This window comes from Thalassophryne amazonica, chromosome 21, assembly GCF_902500255.1.
Source record: "Thalassophryne amazonica chromosome 21, fThaAma1.1, whole genome shotgun sequence".
Classification (NCBI taxonomy): domain Eukaryota; kingdom Metazoa; phylum Chordata; class Actinopteri; order Batrachoidiformes; family Batrachoididae; genus Thalassophryne; species Thalassophryne amazonica.
Window position 1 is genome coordinate 9087327 of NC_047123.1, and position 19315 is coordinate 9106641.

At 40.2% G+C, this 19315-nt stretch overlaps 1 protein-coding gene across 1 annotated transcript in view; it reads left to right on the forward strand.

Moving 5' to 3' along the window:
* Positions 1–18976, forward strand: part of rab10 (RAB10, member RAS oncogene family) — a 61292-nt gene extending 42316 nt beyond the window's left edge. The window contains 6 exon segments of the mRNA XM_034161867.1: positions 6259–6397; positions 16607–16696; positions 17689–17745; positions 17747–17796; positions 18000–18022; positions 18025–18976. Coding sequence (XP_034017758.1) covers positions 6259–6397; positions 16607–16696; positions 17689–17745; positions 17747–17796; positions 18000–18022; positions 18025–18086 — 421 coding nt within the window. The 3' untranslated portion in view covers positions 18087–18976.
* Positions 18977–19315: the final 339 nt, after the last annotated feature.

The following is a 19315-nucleotide window of genomic DNA, read 5'->3' on the forward strand; positions in this document are numbered from 1 at the left end:
AAAGTTATTCCCCACTGCTGGGTAGTCCATCAGAGTAAATGTAAATGTTAAGAAATGATCAGACAGAAGGGGGTTTTCAGGGAATACTGTTAAGTCTTCAATTTCCATACCATAAGTCAGAACAAGATCTAAGGTATGATTAAAGTGGTGGGTGGACTCATTTACATTTTGAGCAAAGCCAATTGAGTCTAATAATAGATTAAATGCAGTGTTGAGGCTGTCATTCTCAGCATCTGTGTGGATGTTAAAATCGCCCACTATAATTATCTTATCTGAGCTAAGCACTAAGTCAGACAAAAGGTCTGAAAATTCACAGAGAAACTCACAGTAACGACCAGGTGGACGATAGATAACAACAAATAAAACTGTTTTTTGGGACTTCCAATTTGGATGGACAAGACTAAGAGTCAAGCTTTCAAATGAATTAAAGCTCTGTCTGGGTTTTTGATTAATTAATAAGCTGGAGTGGAAGATTGCTGCTAATCCTCCGCCTCGGCCCGTGCTATGAGCGTTCTGGCAGTTAGTGTGACTCGGGGGTGTTGACACATTTAAACTAACATATTCATCCTGCTGTAACCAGGTTTCTGTAAGGCAGAATAAATCAATATGTTGATCAGTTATTATATCATTTACTTTTCTGTAAGGCAGAATAAATCAATATGTTGATCAGTTATTATATCATTTACTAACAGGGACTTAGAAGAGAGAGACCTAATGTTTAATAGACCACATTTAACTGTTTTAGTCTGTGGTGCAGTTGAAGGTGCTATATTATTTTTTCTTTTTGAATTTTTATGCTTAAATAGATTTTTGCTGGTTATTGGTGGTCTGGGAGCAGGCACCGTCTCTACGGGGATGGGGTAATGAGGGGATGGCAGGGGGAGAGAAGCTGCAGAGAGGTGTGTAAGACTACAACTACTGTGAACAATGGAGGTAATATAAGCTGTAACTAATCCCCACACAGGACGACAGGTTTGGTCAGTCTGTTTTACAGTACATCTGAGAAGTATTCACAGCGCTTCACTTTTTCCACGTTATATTACAGCCTTATTTCAAAATGGATCAGATCATTTTTTTCCCTCGTGGATATTGTGGATACACAATAACCCATAATGACACTATGAAAAGGTTTTTTTTATCAGATTTTTGCAAATTTATATATAAAAAAAAACAAAAAAACATACAAACGCACACAAAAAACTAAAATCACATGTACATAAGTATTTGCACACACCTGTCTACATATAAGGTCTCACATTTCACAGTGTATGTCAGAGCACAAACCAAGCATGAAGTCAAAGGAATTGTCTGTAGACCTCTGAGACAGGATTGTCTCGAGGCACAAATCTGGGAAGGGTACAGAAACATTTCTGCTGCTCTGAAGGTCCCAGTGAGCACAGTGGCCTCCATCATCTGTAAATGGAAGAAGTTAAGATCCACCAGGAGTCTTCCCAGAGCTGGCCGCCCGTCTAAATTGAGCGATCGCTGCAGAAGGGTCTTAGTCAGGGAGGTGACCAAGAACCCCATGGTCACTCTGTCAGAGCTCCAGCATTCTTCTGTGGAGAGAGGAGAATGTTCTAGAAGAACATCCATCTCTGCAGCAATCCACCAATCAGGCCTGTATTTTAGTGGTCAGACGGAAGCCACTCCTTAGTAAAAGGCACATGGCAGCCTGTCTGGAGTTTGACAAAAGTCACCTGGCCCGGTTTCAGAAAGCCATTAATCTTTTAGTTGACTAAATTTACTTAGTCGACTAAGGTTAGGCGCCCAACATTAGCCATCTAATCTCCGTTTCACTTCGGCGGCTAAACTTGTAGATTAGCCGTCTAACGTTAATCGATGATTTTCTCAGGTATGGTGGCGTCACGAGGGCCGTTGCCAAGAAACTCCTCCAAAGCTAGACAGCTTTGTTTACTTCAGGGTTGGTCATCCACTACAATCCCGGCCTTCTGCTTGGCTGGCCTTGAGGAGAAGGCCTTGGTGTCTGTAAACTTAGGCATCTGTAAACATCTCCAATTCCAGTCCCGGAACCACCCGTTACACCGTAAGACTCCTTCCTTCCTGCTCCATTAGGCAGTGGTACATGATAGCTGCCATTTTTGAAGTAAGACATGTTTTGTCAACTAAAATAAGATTAGTCTCCTCTGTAGCAGGCTAAAAAATGTAGTCGGCTAATGCAAACGTTTGTGCCAACTAAGCTCTTTTGATACTACTAATATCAAAAGATTAGTCGACTAAATGGGTCTAGTCAACTAAACAAGATTAGGCCACTTCATGAAATGGGACCCTGAAGGAGACTCTCAGACCATGAGGAACAAAATTCTCTGGTCTGATGAGACAAAGATTGAACTCTTGGCTGTAAATGCTTGGAGGTTATAATTTAATTCTTGGTTTTACGTCACATGTTGAGTCTTGGTGACATCTTCTTTATTTGAGGGGAAGGAGTGCAAGAGATCTGTGCCTCCTGTGGATGAGCATGCAAAGTAGTTGTCCAGCTCTCCAACCTCAGATTCTCGTCTTCATCAAGGATGTAAAGAACTCATCCTCATCAGAGTAGGTCTTGCTTGCAGGATCATTAGTGTCACTGTTTGCAGTGAGGTGACTGTTATTTTCTTTTATGCCCTGTGCGGTGCTTGCTCCGCGAAGCGGGGCATATAGCATCCGGGTTGTCCGCAATTTGTTTGCCGCAATGTACCTCGGCACCTATTGCTCGCAAAAACTTCATATTTGGTGGGTACATGCCTTGGAGGAGTACTTCGCATTGGCTTGAAGGCCGGTGACCTTGACCTACTTTTCAAGGTCACCAGTGGTCACAACTGTCAAATCCTTCACCTGAAATTCGTTCACCGCAATGTACCTCGGCACCTATTGCTTGCAGAAACTTCAACAACATTTTGATTTTTAATGCTGCATTTGCATCACGAACTGCACACATTTTTACTTTTGGATCTGTACCACTCTTTCTCCATTAGTAGAGAACACTCCCATTGTCATTGCGTCAGAGGACTCCAAGACAGAGCTTGCCAAGACAGAAATTTTTTATTTCTATTTTTTGGATTACCGGGCAATAGGCTGCTAACCGTATGTCATGGCACGGCGTCAGTCGTCCGTTTCTTTGTGATATCTCAAAAACTGTCTAGCTTTTTTTTCCTCATTTGTCAAGGATGTAATATGGGTCATTGACATATTTCCCATCAAAATATTATAGTCACCAATTCATTTGTTTAGAAATGGCGGATATTTTTGAGCCAAAAAGAGCCAATTTGGGTATTTGGGCCCATTTTCTCAAAAACTGTCCAATGGCTTTTCTTTTAATTTATCACAGTATTGGTCATTGACATTGTTCCCACCTGAAATTGTTTGCATAGATTCGTTCATTTGGAAATGGCGGCTATTTTGCCTATGGTTTAATTGACCTGGTAACCCACAGGGCATGACACTCTGGTTTATTTTTAAATGCCACGAAAACTTACACTTATTTAAATAAATATATGGAATTATATGACAGCCATTTCAGCATATCCACAGCATTTTTGGTTCTGGCTTTCCATCACACACACAATCTTCCTTTTAATAAGCGGTCTTTGGAAGTGATTTTGCACCATGCTCATCAGCATTTACATATGTAATATACTCGTAGTGTGCTCTGGCATCGGTGCCTGAGTTCTGTTTAGTGCCCGAAACTGTCAATCAGGCTGCTGATTTGGAACCTACAGCCTCCCTTTGTTGTGATCTGCTTTAACAGTGGTCTCTGAACAAAGGTGAGATGCCAACTATGAATAATGAATTGTATTTAAGGTTAAGTTGTTTTTTACTGACGTAATCATGTACAGGTGTACATTCATAGGGATTATGTCCATGTTACCAAACACTTCTAATGATATCTTTTCCTTGAACCATACCCAGCTTTCTCACAAGCATTTCTGGGAATGTTACTAGAAGTACGTACAAGGAGAATAGCTGCAGAATACTTCTTGCGCTCTGTTTCCAGCATGCCTGTTCACATAGTGTTATCCAAGTAGTCAGAGGCATGTCTTTACTGGTGTGTGAAAGAGGCTGCTGGCAAAAGAGAAGAACTAAGTAATCCAAAAAAGGTCTAAAATCCTGTCTTGCCTACAGTATGCGTGGAATGCAGGAAAATAAAAAAAATCAGCACTTTTACTATTATTTATGGTTCATGTGTGTACTTTTTATAGTCCTTGCTATCAACACAATCACAACATTGTGGAAAATCATGGGACAGCTTGCTTTTAGAATCCCCAACATACTGCACATTTGTCCCTCTCTAACAGGTGATGGAGGCAGTTATACAGTAAAACTACCCCTGAGATGAATGCACACGATGGTTAGAAGTTGTGGATACATTTGTTTTTTTTGTTTTTTTTAAATTTAACATAAAGCACGGTCAGTCAGCCAATGTCCCTCTGCATATATCTGATATGGCGGTTTGGTATTTAAATGTATGTTCTGGAAAATGTGCTTGGTTTTATGTCACATGTGCTGTTATGTACCTGTTCTAAATCAGGCCCTCTTGACATTTCTTTCCCAGCAGTGATTGATCTTGGCAGAATTTTTCCAGATAAAAAAAAAAAAAGTGAAATTGAGGTGTATGCTAGTGCAGACATGAAAGGGACATAGTTAGCCTGAGGTGATTCCATAAATTTTAATGTGTGCTCTTTCAGCTCAACCTGATTTGTTGGGTGTAACAGACCTCTGAGATGTTGAGTCCTCCCCCCCGTAAAAGAATCTTGTGAATCTCGTCACTCGCGCTAAAATTGTTTTTGTTAAGGTTGAGAAATGCTCATGGCTAAGAAGTCAATAACGTAAAAGCTTCTTGTTTGCTAACACACTCATACATTTCCGCATTTCAAAAATGCCACAAAACCACAGACGGCTCCTGGATCGGAAAGCTCCACCAGTTGTATTGGAAATTTCCGATCCATGAATTACTTTGATATCGGAACCTGGTGCCGATATTGGGCCGGCTTGTAGTGCAGCAAATAACTGAAACAATAATTCACATGGTGAAGTATTGACAAATTCTTCTTAGATGTTACTCTTTTGAAAAAACGAAGGGCCACTTAGGAAGTTATGAGGTAAAAACCTTAAGAATGGTGACAAAGGTTAATTTCAGTTTGTACAGGGGTCAAAAATTAAAGTTAAAAAATGGTGCAAATTGTTGATTAAGCTACTTGAATTAATAAATGGAATAGTTTTGACTGTGTTGAATGCTTGGTCTCTAAAGTAAAGGTCAAATAATGTTGACATCCATTGAATTCTATGACATGTGACATATGTTACCCCAATAACGTGATAACTAAGCATGATGCATTGTGCAAACTATTCGTTTTTGAAACCCTATTAACTCGACCAATAATTTGCATCACCTTTGAACAAAATTGGACCCCTGTACAAACTGAAACTGAACTTTGTCACCATTCTTGTTGTTTTTACCCCATAACTCTATAGAATTCAGTCATAGATAGTCCAGACTACACCTTTTTGGAATCTTTACAATCAGACAAATAATGTGGTATAATTTTCAGTGTGACTGGAGCATTTTTATATTTTGACCCCTATGTAATTCTTCAATTGACCCCTACGTGGCCGCCTATTGAAAATTCAAGTGGCCTGTCAGTTTTTTCAAAAGAGTAATATCTAAGGTGTACTTCTGCCAAATTTGGTGCTTTTGTCACTATTTGAAGTATTCCTCTGTAAATATTCTGTTATCTGCTGCACTATTGACCCCATCCCGATTATAAACACGTGCATATTTGTTTCCATAAACTGCTGACGTTTCCACAGACTGTCACTGTAGTTTCATGATCTGTGTAAAAGGAGGCTTGGTCTTCGGCCTGAGTGCAGTCATGAATTGTGGTGTGATTCAAACAGAGGAAAACGGCAAACCAGTCAGTTGAAGCAAGTGGCCGGATTATTCCTGTCAGAAATTTTGGAAGCATAAATGTAATTGTTCTATTTACCCAAATCCCAGTGAGGTGGTGCTGTTAGGTCAGTGACACGACTGGATGGTTTTTACTTGTAACTAAAGCATCTGAACACAAGAGGTATTTGTGACTGTGATCAATCCAACACTAAGCTGATTGAATGCCATGGAAAAAATGACCTGGGTGAGATATTTGTAGTGCTATAGTACTGCTCTGTTTGATCAAAATCACAAAGTCGAAGTTGTATTGAGAAACATTCAAACCCATGCTATGTTGTCAAGTTACCTGTTCTCTGATGTTTTTGCTCATCCAGGGACACAGCGGGCCAAGAACGATTCCACACCATCACCACTTCCTATTACAGAGGAGCCATGGGCATCATGCTGGTCTATGACATCACTAACGCCAAGAGCTTTGAAAACATCAGCAAATGGCTGCGCAACATTGATGAGGTGAAACACTCTTTGTTGTCTTTATACTTGGAAACATTTGATTGCTTTTTAAAACCTTCACGTCATGAGATTTGTGTGTTCCACTGACTTTGCATCTGTTGTAGGAATGAAACAGTTATAGCTTTCACAGTTAACCATGATAAAACTCCTGATGTTAGTATTACCGTTTCAGTCTTAGTTTAATTAAACTGCAGTTGACAGTCATGATGGGACAGACAGCCTAATGTCCAACATCAAAGATGAACAGACACCAAATGAAGCTGATTCGATAGGCAGTGCGGTTTGGACAGCACCGTGTTTGAGTGTTGGGCAGTATGCCGGGCTTCTCGGTGCACTGGGCTGTACTACTTGTATGCAGTCATACCATCGCATACAATTAATATCTGCTAGGTTGGTGCTAGAAGCACTATGGAATGCTGGGCATGGTACAGGACGCCCTCACAGCGTTTCTTACAGATGTTTACCTTCCATTCTTAACGAATGCTTTGAACATTTAACTTCATAATGCAGCAGTTTATTGCCAGCAGTTTCCATGAGTTACAGTAGTGTTCAGAATAATAGTAGTGCTATGTGACTAAAAACATTAATCCAGGTTTTGAGTATATTTCTTATTGTTACATGGGAAACAAGGTACCAGTAGATTCAGTAGATTCTCACAAATCCAACAAGACCAAGCATTCATGATATGCACACTCTTAAGGCTATGAAATTGGACTATTAGTAAAAAAAAAAAGTAGAAAAGGGGGTGTTCACAATAATAGTAGCATCTGCTGTTGACGCTACAAACTCAAAACTATTATGTTCAAACTGCTTTTTTAGCAATCCTGTGAATCACTAAACTAGTATTTAGTTGTATAACCACAGTTTTTCATAATTTCTTCACATCTGCAAGGCATGGAGTCAACCAACTTGTGGTACCTTTCAGCTGTTATTCCACTCCAAGATTCTTTAACAACATTCCACAATTCATTCACATTTCTTGGTTTTGCTTCAGAAACAGCTTTTTTGATGTCACCCCACAAGTTCTCAATTGGATTTAGGTCTGGGAACTGAGCAGGCCACTCCAAAACATGAATTTTGTTGGTTTGGAACCAAGATTTTGCTCGTTTACTAGTGTGCTTGGGGTTATTGTCTTGTTGAAACACCCATTTCAAGGGCATGTCCTCTTCAGCATAAGGCAACATGACCTCTTCAAGTATTTTGACATATCCAAACTGATCCATGATACCTGGTATGCGATATATAGGCCCAACACCATAGTAGGAGAAACATGCCCATATCATGATGCTTGCACCACCATGCTTCGTTGTCTTCACTGTGAACTGTGGCTTGAATTCAGAGTTTGGGGGTCGTCTCACAAACTGTCTGTGGCCCTTGGACCCAAAAAGAACAATTTTACTCATCAGTCCACAAAATATTCCTCCATTTCTCTTTAGGACAGTTGATGTGTTCTTTGGCAAATTGTAACCTCTTCTGCACGTCTTTTATTTAACAGAGGGACTTTGCGGGGGATTCTCGCAAATAAATTAGCTTCACACAGGCGTCTTCTAACTGTCACAGCACTTGCAGGTAACTCCAGACTGTCTTTGATCATCCTGGAGCTGATCAATGGGTGAGCCTTTGCCATTCTGGTTATTCTTCTATCCATTTTGATGGTTGTTTTCCGTTTTCTTCCACGTGTCTGTCTTTTTTTTTTTTTTGTCCATTTTAAAGCATTGGAGATCATTGTAGATGAACAGCCTATAATTTTTTGCACCTGCGTATACGTTTTCCCCTCTCCAATCAACTTTTTAATCAAACTACGCTGTTCTTCTGAACAATGTCTTGAACGTCCCATTTTCCTTAGGTTTTCAAAGAGAAAAGCATGTTCAACAGGTGCTGGCTTCATCCTTAAATAGGGGACACCTGATTCACACCTGTTTGTTCCACAAAATTGACAAACTCACTGACTGAATGCCACACTACTATTATTGTGAACACCCCTTTTCTACTTTTTTTTTTTTTTTTTTTTTTTTTTTTTTTTTTTTTTTTACTAATAGCCCAATTTCATAGCCTTAAGAGTGTGCATATCATGAATGCTTGGTCTTGTTGGATTTGTGAGAATCTACTGAATCTACTGGTACCATGTTTCCCCATGTAACAATAAGAAATATACTCAAAACCTGGATTAATCTTTTTAGTCACAAAGCACTATTATTATTCTGAACACTACTGTAAGAAAATGGTGGTGGCCCAGAGTAATGAGCCAAAAATACTTGTACATGTTTCCGCAAAGTCTGTCGGCAAATATGTGCACTAGAACCCGGGAGTAGCATTCAATGTATTCAAATTACTGTTTGAAGTAAATGTTAATAAGCATTGCAGTTATTCACCAGTCCAAACTGTTTTATCATTGTCTGTCATAGTACACAGATAGTGGTACAGTAGAGTTGATCGATCTTAATCTCACTAGCCACATGAGCGTGACATTAGTGTCTTCATCTTGTAATTTTACTGTTGGTTGGCAAACCTACTGGTGCATTAGCGCCACCAACAGGACATTAGTGATCAAAATTCTTATTAGTCATCACACTGCAACCCCAAATCAAAGAAGTTGGGATGATATTGAAAATGTAAATTAAGAATAATGGAATGATTTTTACATTTACTTTGACTTCTGTTTCATTGCAAACAATATGAACCCATGATATTGTTTTGTGCAGTCAGCTTCATTTAGTTTAAGTTACACCCATTCGAGCATTTAAGGCCTGTATCTTCAAGTTTCAACGCAAAAGTATTTTTACTACTTATACTATTACGTAACTTATTCATAATGCTTAAAAACATTTTTTAACTTTAATTTACATTGTTTAATTTCCATTCTTTCAAGGTTGTAATTTAATGCATGGATCAGATAGCCAGCAGTGCCAGTGTACCAAATACCAAAAACACAGGTACCAATGAAAACTCACAGCAGAACTGTAACAGCTTCTTACACATAAATGGACTTCGATTGTAGCTGACCTGATGTTAAGTGGCACAGCAGGGGGGTGTTATGGTTCAGTGATTGGGGCACTGCAAACACACAGGTTTGAGACCTGGCTGGCACTGACACCTGATCCCCACCTAGCAGGGGTACCTGACTAATAGTTAAGGAAGGTGTAAGGTGGTGAGGAAAGGTGCTGGCTACCCTGCCTCATCATGCCGTGGCTCTGCACATGTGCACATCTCAAGTGACACATCCCTGAAGCTAAAAACAAAGCGCATGGGACTTACCCTTTATCTTACATTGTATAATATCAACGATTCAAGGAATCTGCAGGGATTTCAACGGTGCAATCTTAAGATGAATGCTTGTGATCTCTGATCCCTCAAATGGCTTTGCATCCAGCATGATCATTGATCAGTAGCTGATAGAACCACATGGGCAAATTATTACTTTGGAAGACCATTGTCAAGCGTTACAATACAGAGTTACAGTCACAAATCCCACTTACAACTTTACCCTGCAGAAAAAGAAGCCTTATGTTAGCCTTGTACAAAAGTGACGTTGACTTCTTTGGCCCTGGGGGCATCTGGGTCGGACAATCACACAGTGAAAACATGTCAGATGAATCAATATTTCAGATCTTTTTTTCTTTCTTTCTTTCTTTTAGAAATGAATGTTGTGTCCCCAGAACAAAAACAAAAAGACCATCCACATTATCAGCACAAGTCTAGTAGCTGGGTTTTGTCATGGGATGGGGGTTGTGTTTGCGTCCTCTGCAAATATAATTTACACTTTTGTGATGGTGGCATTAAAGCTAGAGTTGGTAGTCCTGGAGAGCTAGCAAGAGAGCTAGGAAGATCTGAAAGTAGCACCTCCTCTAGGTTCCACCCCCCTCCCCGTCAGTGCTTCCGTCCAAAGCCACACCGTCACAAACTTGAACGCGCATCTGACTGTGGACTCGGCGGGGCAAAGGAGAGCCGACTAAAGGCCCCCTGACACACAGTAGCACGCACATCGTTGTGATGATCCCACCAGCTGTGTTCCCAGCTGGACGCCGTTCTTTGTTCTACTGGCTGCCACGCGCTCTGCGCTGGACGCTTGTGTATATAAAATAATTTTGTGTTGGATTAATCATTTTCTCTGCAAATTGGCCGTTGTAAACGACTGTAATCACTTCCTGAATCACACAGGACCGCTCCAGCTTCAGCTGTTCACACGCGCGCATGCGTGCTCCTAACAAGCTGCAGAAAGCATTTTGAGCTGCCCAAAAATGTAATTGTCATGTTTACACAGTGTCATGGCTTGGTAAAACAGTTGTGTGTTCTTTCCTTCTTGTGTGCAGCTGTTAAATATGTTTATAACTGATTTAGCTTCTTATAATGTTCAGATATGCTGAGCTCTGATGTGATCCGCTGACGTCACCACTGGCTCTGTACATAATGTATTGACGACTGTTAGGATAGACGGACCATTTCACCCAATACAACAAAAAGTGTTTCTGAACAGAGTTACCTACCCCAGCTTTAATGCAGAAAGTACATTGAGATTTTATAGCAACTGGGGCTGCCACAAACAACTGTTTTGATAGTCGACTAGTCAATGATTATTTTTGCAATTAGTTGACTAGTCAGATCATATGGAATTTCCTAAATTTAATGCCTGCAGCATTTTCCGAGAAACGTCAGGGGATGAAAACATGAACATTTCCAAATCAGTGACTATTTCTTAGACTTCATTTACATGAATCATTCAGAAATACAAACAGTGTGGTACTTTATAGTAAATCTGTGTCAGGTAGGCAGTTCTCAAAAACTAAATGTCCACGCTGGAAGGAGACAAGTGAGGGAAGCCACCAAGACACAACTCTGGGGGAACTTTTGGCTTCTGTTAGTGGAGAAACTGGGAATAGTGCAACACTTTTATCTTCATTTTACATATAGTCCAACCTTTTTTCTGATTTGTGGTTGTTTCTGTTGCATTTCTGAAATTACAGAACTGCTATAAAGAAAAGTGTGAACATTTTATTGTGTTTCAGATTCAAATGCCGGTAACGCGTTACTCTAATCTGACCACTTTTTTAGCAACAAGTAATCTAACGCGTTAATCTTTCCAAATCAGTAATCAGATTAAAGTTACTTCTCCAAGTCACTGTGCGTTACTATTATTTTTGCATTGTGGGTCGATAGCAGCATTAAACTTGGTCCGTGGGCAGGAGGTCGGGGTTCGACTGAACTGCCCACCTTTAAGCGAGCTGTGAGCTTTTCATCCGCGTTTTTGCAGCAGCTACGACTCGTGCTTTTTTTTCTCCTTATTTAGAATTCTGAGCTGAGCCGCTCCATATCTGCTGCTAAAAACAGCTGATCCTCCGCGACGCGTCAACAACTGGCACTATTTTCCACTCAAATGTACCTAAACTCTCTTTCTGAGGACCACATGACGTGAAAACACAATAAAACTTTCTTACCTGTAAATCTGGTCATGTTTTCTGCATAAATAAATGTTATCCATTCTTTGTGCTCAAACGCCAAAGCAGGGGCGAATCCAGATGGAATGGGGCCGTGGGGCAAGGATGTGCCCCCTCACAACACCCCTAGATTAAAGGTCCAGTTTTGAAGCCGTTTTTTTTTTCTACAACTACTAATACTACTTAAAATAATAATTTCGACAAGTAAAATGTTTAGAGATAATTTAAATGATAGAATGAATTTTCTAGTTACATTTATAAACAATGTAGGTTAGAAACTGCAAGTTTTACTGTTGCAGTGCTGTCAATAGTTAAATATGAGGTCAAGAAAGAGGTCTTTATTTTACTTTTTATAAAACAAATATTTATTTTCATTGAAGTCAAGAAAGGGTGACTATAAAGTGAGTTTTGGCAAAACAGGTATCATTGTCATTTTGAGGTGGCAGAGGGTTGTTGTTGGCAGCTGGGGAAAGTAACTAAAAAAGTAACTAGTAATCTAACTTAGTTACTTTTCCAATTGAGGTAATCAGTAAAGTACTAAGTTACTTTTTCTTTTTTTTTTATATGTTTATTAATTTTCTTTTTACACAAACACAAAACAAAAACAGAACCAAATATATAACAACACCCCAGCTCAAAATAAAAAAAAAGCCAAACTCATAATAATAATAATAATAAAAAAAGATAGTTTAAAAAAAGAATCATGGGCATTCCACTATTGGTAAAATAACCTTTGTACATCACAGAAAGCCCCGCGAAAAAATAGCTGCCAGATCCAGACCAACATACCCGCAAATAAGGGTCCCATATTTTATAGAACGCATCTTCCCTGTTATGTAGCTTACCTCGTTAGGAAGTCCAATGAAATGTATTCAAGAACAGTCCGCTGCCACTGTGTTTCTTGATGGGGCTTTGTCTATAATCCAGTTCGAGAGGACACATTTCCTAGCACAGAAAGTAAGCATCATGTAAAGTTGTCTTTCACATTTCTTCTTAATGTTATTTGTCATTCCCAGCAACATATACAATGGGTTACATTCAGTAATAATAGAAAAGGATCTTGTCCAATTCACCTTTTATACTAAACCAAAATTGTTTGTATTTTCCTACAGGACCAAAGACAGCGAGTGAGGTTACCCACCTCTGTTTTACACTTAGGGCAGAGCGGAGAAAGGTCTGAATTAAAATCTGTGACGCTGAGAAGGAGATATATGAACACGATGCAAAATCTTAAGTTGCATTGCTTTTACCCTATTACAAACACTCAAAGACCCTGCGTTCTCCCAAGTTTCATTCCAGGCCTCGTCACTGATCACCAAAGCTAACTCCCTCTCCCATGTCCCCTTCAAATGAGCCAAATCTGAGCCTTCATATTCTCTCAATAAACCATAGCAAATCTTAACAGAGCATTTAAGTTTAGGCTGAAATAGTTGTTTTTCACAATCAGTGACAGTTTGGTTGGCAAGTATAGTTGTGTGTCTTTAGGATATAATCTCTCACTTGCAGGTACCGAAAAAAATCATGTCTGTGAATTCCGTATTTATTTACTAACTGATGAAGGACATTAGGTTTGATCTGTCCATCAAATCAGAAAGGGTAGAGATACCTTTTTCCGCCCACACAGAAAAACCAGAGTCCAAAGTCCCAGGCTGGAAAAGGGGATTGCCACATAACGGAGTGAAGAGAGATGTTAAGTGAGACCTACCCTCCATCTTTTGAATTATTTGCCAAGCTCTGACAGTACATAAAGTGAGAGGGTTTACTACAGAATATTTTTAGAAGTTTACCTTTTTCAGGAATAGTAAATTTTTCAGAGGGAGGTTGGACATGGAAACTTTCTATATCAAGCCAGAGAGAAATAAGGTTCTTTCCACCCAGTTCCGCCGCTACACACATATGGGCACTGAGCTGATACTTTCTTATGTCTGGGAGATCAAGCCCCCCCTTTGAAGATGAGAGGCATAACGTAGATATTTTAAGGTGAGGCTTTCTCCCTGCCCATATAAACGCACTAAACCAGCCATTCAAAGTCTTAACAGTCTTATGTGGAAAAATAACTGGGACCATCCGAATCGGATATAATAGCCTGGGTAAGATCTTCATTTTAAGAAGAGCAACTCGGCCGAGCCAGGACAAAGGCAAAGTCTTCCACCTCTCCAAGTCCAATTTAATGCGCTCAAACAGAGAGGTGAAATTACATTTATACATTGATCAAAAGCAGGTGTAATCTTAATCCCTAAATAGACAAAGCCCTCTGGAGACCAATTAAAAGGAAATGGAGAAGGGACCTGAGGTTTTTCTTTTAAAGTGCCCAGCGACATCGCTTCTGATTTATTAAAATTAATTCTGTAACCTGAGATGTTGCTGAATTTGTTAATGGTCTCGATGAGTGAGGGCACAGATATTTCAGGTTGGGTCAATACAACCAGAACATCATCAGCATGTAAAAGTGATTTTTATGCTGTCTTTGTCCTAGACTCAGGCCATAAATGTCCTTCCAGGCTCTCACCGCCTCCGCTAGCGGCTCTACTGCCAGGGGCAAAAAGTAAGGGGGAAAGGGGGGCAGCCCTGCCTAGTCCCCCTCAAAACCAAAAAATTTGGGGACCGCAACCCATTAGAAAGAACTGCTGAACAGGGGATTGCTATACAGAAGCCTAATCCAACTTATAAAATTTTCACTTAAACCAAATTGCCGCAAAGTAAAAAACAAATAGGACCATTCAGCGCGGTCAAATGCCTTTTCGGCATCGAGCGAGACCACTATGCCAGGCACTGATTTTTGATTTTAAAAACTGAATTATATTCAACAGGTCCTGCGCACATTATATGGAAACTACGACCCTTAATGAAACCTGTTTGATCTTTATTAATTAAAGAGGGAAGTACACGTTCAAGACGCCTCGCAAGAATTTTGGAAAGGAGTTTCAAATCTACGTTCAGCAAAGAAATTGGCCTATAAGAGGAGGCGCAGTCTTCAGGTGCTTTACCCTTTTTCAGTATAAGGGATATATTTGCCTCTCTTAAAGAGCTAGGTAGCAGGCCTTTCTTAAGTCATTATACATATTAAGCAATGGGTCAACTAGTATATCTCGAAATTCTTTATAAAATTCAGCACCAAGGCCATCTGGCCCAGCTACGTTGCCTGCCTGCAACTCTTTTATGGCATCCAGCACCTCCTCTTTCGATATGGGACAATCCAGATTTAACTTCTGATCTTCAGTCAATTTAGGAAGATTAAGAGAGGGGGAAAAAAAGGCATCCATTAACTCAGGAGCATTGATATGTATTTGAGATTTGTAAAGATTTTCATACATTTTTTTTTAAAGACGTCATTAATTGTGGCAGTATCAAAAAACTGTTTTCCATTTACATCTTTAATCGAAGAAATAGCCTAGGAATCTGATTTCTTCCTTGTCAAATATTTCAAGTATTTCCCCGGCTTGTCACCATGTTCATATAACCTTTGCCTTGCAAATCTAATTTTAGTCTCTGCTTCCTTTGTCAATAGACAATCCAGTGATGAACGGAGAGCAGCAATTTCTTTAAGTTTATATGCGGAGGATTTTTTAAGTTTTTTAAGTTACTTTTCCAAGGAGTAATCAGTAATTGGATTACTTTTTCAAAGTAACTGTGGCAACACTGTTCAAATCTTTGTGGAGCAAACGCAAACACCAACTCTTATAAAGAAGGGAAGAATACACAGAGGTGCAGGAAAACTTTGATATAAACTAAACAGAACAATGCAGCCTGACTTGATGTAGTTGTGACTAGTCGTGGCAGCCCTAGTAGCAACATGTGCTGCCTTCCAAACATCTTTTCCAGGGACATCCATGTAGTTTTCAACAAGACAAATTAAAACCTTGTTCTGTACGCATTATAAAGTCATGGCTGTGGAAGGAGAAGGTATGGACACTGGACTGGCCTGCCTATTATCCTGTCCTATCCCTAATAGAGAATTATGGAATGAAAAATGTGACTGTAACCTCATAATTTTGCACATCTCAAGATGCATTTGTAGGAAGAGTGGGACAAAATGACACCCGACACGTTTGATCATGTGGTATCCTTGATACCAAAATGTCTCAAGTGCTGTGAGACGGAATGGCGACATTGCAAAGTGTCCCAACTGCTTTTGGAATTTCTTGCCACCCTGAAATGCAGAATGTATGTTTGACAAATGAAATAAAGTTGCCTTGGCTGCACAAAACATGAAATGTCCTGCATTCATACTGCAATGAAATAAAGTCAAAGTACTTGTAAGAATCCCCCCCCCCATTTTCCCTATCGCCTCAGTTTATTCTGATGTAGTGTTTGTATGCTTAAAATTCCAAAAGTAAAAACCCTGCTAACTAACCAGGCAGCATAGGTTATTAGCTTGATGAGGTTCTGTTGTTACAGTAGATTAAAGAAACAATCAGACACGGAGAAAAAAGAAATTGAGGCTGGAAATTGTCCATAAAGTTAATACTCCATGTACCCCTGACACTGACACTCTTTAAGGTCTTGCACTGCCAATATGTAGCCCTGGGTTTGATTCCTGGTCAGGTTACCAGTCTGCGTTATCTGCTTTGTCCCAGTTCATTTAGCTGCAAATATGTACCTTGGCTGGGGCAGTAACCTTTGATGGACTGGCATCCTATTCAGGGGATAAGCTCTTAACTACGTCACGCTGTAGATTCCGGGTATTAGCACCAGCCCCATGTCCCTCAGGGCATATGCAGGATTTATTGGTCTAATGTGGGAAAATTAATAAGATACCGTTGCCTCTGTTTTTCAGCATGCAAATGAGGATGTTGAGAGGATGCTGCTAGGCAACAAGTGTGACATGGAGGACAAGAGGGTCGTACCAAAAGCAAAGGGGGAGCAGGTGAGATGGTGCAGTCTGCTGCAGCTCTGTGCAGCCATTATTCACTGAGGTGCTGCTGTTTTATTGATCCACTCATTTGTTGCTGCTGCTGTTTTGGGAGTACACATTCTATTAGGAGTCTGATTGCGTTTCAACAGTCGGCCACTTTACCACGGAAACAAACTGTTGCAGCGCAGATATCAGCAGTAACGTGGCCAGGCAGTGCACCAAGATTCCACGGTGGATGTTTGGAAAAGCTTTTTCCATGATGAGATTCTGATGTACAACAGTATTTGCATCTATGCCCCGCCTCCCTACCCAAATAAGAATAATAATAATGTTCCTACATGAGAATAATCACATAAAATGATGCTGCCAGAATATTTTGGAGTGAAAATTTCACCTCTGAGGGTTTTTTCCATTTTCTGTTAGTGTTCAGGTGATCAGACAAATTGTGAACCCTAAAATTTTGGATGAACTATTTTAATGGCCTCTCCATTATTTTCCAGATGAAATAATTATTGGATATAGTCTCTCTCCTGTTTTGTGTAGTTTTGATTGGCCCTCATTGGTACTGGCTGGAAGAAGACCAGGGATTGGGTCAGGAAAAGCGTCCAGTGTAAAACCTGTGCCAAATCCTGTTGCAGATTTGTACTTTAACCTCCTGGTGGCAGCCAAAAGACAAACAAGAATTCGACTTTAGATTCTCTTTGCACAAATCTATTGTCCATTTGTTTTGTCTGGGAGACGTGTGTGCAAAAACAACAAAACAAACACGGTGGTTGTTGGCCTACGACATTAACATGTTCTGCGCGGTCCTTTAAGAACGTTGACTCACGGTGCTAAAACAGATGAGCAGCGACTCGTCAGTCTACAGTTTGACCAGCATTCGTGAGATTTAGTTCTCAGACCGCCGACACCTGATCGGAGTTCTGCTGCTCTATTTTTGGACCCGTCTGCTTTAAACTGCTTCCTCAGTCATTGTGTTAACTGCTGTTTCCCCCCCCCGACAGATTGCGAGGGAGCACGGCATTAGGTTTTTTGAGACGAGCGCCAAGGCCAACATCAACCTTGGAGAAGGCTTTCCTCACGTTAGCAGAAAGACATCCTCAGAAAGGTGGGTGTGGCTTTGCTGGCACCCGTGGGAGTGCAGTTTGGAGTATTAGGTACATGATTTGCACCCTGATGCCACTCGTTCAGATCACAAGGACATTTTATTTCCAACAGTCACTCAACACATTGTTGTATGACGTATATTGCGAGTTTGTAAGGCTTCTACACGGTGACGTTTGTTAACGTTGTGTTTTTGTGCGTTTTCTAACAGGACGCCTGGAAAAGAGCCCAACAGTGAAATGTTGACATCAGTAGTGGAGGCGGAGTCACAGGCTGGAAGAGCAAGTGCTGCAGTTGAATGACAACTCTCTCTCTCTCTCTCTCTCACACACACACTCACACATACACACACACTAAAGCGCGCACACACACACTAACAGCTAACTCTTAACCTGTTTTCTTGCACACTGACAGTCTATCAGAATAAACAATAAACCACTTCACTTGTCTAACCCCCCCCAAACTCTTCTACTGTCCACCTAATGATCATTTTTATTGATTGAGGAAAAAAAAATCATGTCACATTTATTTTAAAAGGTTGTAAAAAAGTGTAAAAAGACAAGCTCATATTTTTAATATTTCTTTTTGCCTGACTCGCCTGGTTGGACCCCTTCACCTTCAACTCGCCACCCACGGCAACGCACCTTCAAGGAAATTAAAAGTTAAAAAGAGAGAAAAAAGACAAATATAGATGAACATTTTGTACACTTAGTGGGGTTTCTGTTGTCTAATTGTGTTCTTTACAGTTTTAGGACGTGGCAGAGGTGTGGCTAGCTCCGTTTGTATGTGGGTTTTATTTTGTCCTGTGCCTTATATGGAAGACGGGCGGGGCTGCGTGGTGGGTGGAGCCACGTCCACCCAATGAAATCAGAGCTTAATATCTGTAAGTTCGGGAGCTGAACTGACAAGATGCTTTCGGGTTTCTTGTCCCAGCCAAGAGAACGGCATTATGTTCTGTTCATTATGTTTTGTTTTTATCTATATGAATTATTTACATTTTGTCCCTTTTTTTTTCTAGAATTTGGGTTGAACGTGTTTTCTTTCTTTTTCCTGCATGCAGATTTCTTTGGGTTTGGAACTTTTGTTAACGTTTGCCACTGGGTAACTGTGGGCGGGAGGTACAGAAGTTCTCTTTGGAAATTCAAACAATTTTTGCAGATCCATTAAAAAAATAACTGTTTAGGTTAAGTGTTTGTCGTCACTACTGTGCAGTGTCGTGATGTCACACCGCACCACAGATGCTTCCCAGCCAAACTACTGGTGCCAATCAAACCGGAATACTGATCCTGTGTGAATGTTCCAAACGTGCGGCTTCTGCAAGAGCTTAAAGAAAAAAAAGTGATTTTGGGTGAGTGAAAATAATCTGCTTTGAATAGAATAACTTTACACTTTAAGCAGTTAATGTTCACATTCCAGTTTGTGGAACATAAAGCAGCAGTCGATCTGCCCGAGTACAGAAGGTCTGTTCAGTGGCTGCTACTTCGTTTAAAAGTTTGAAAACTTGGTCAAACTCCTCTAACTTACCTG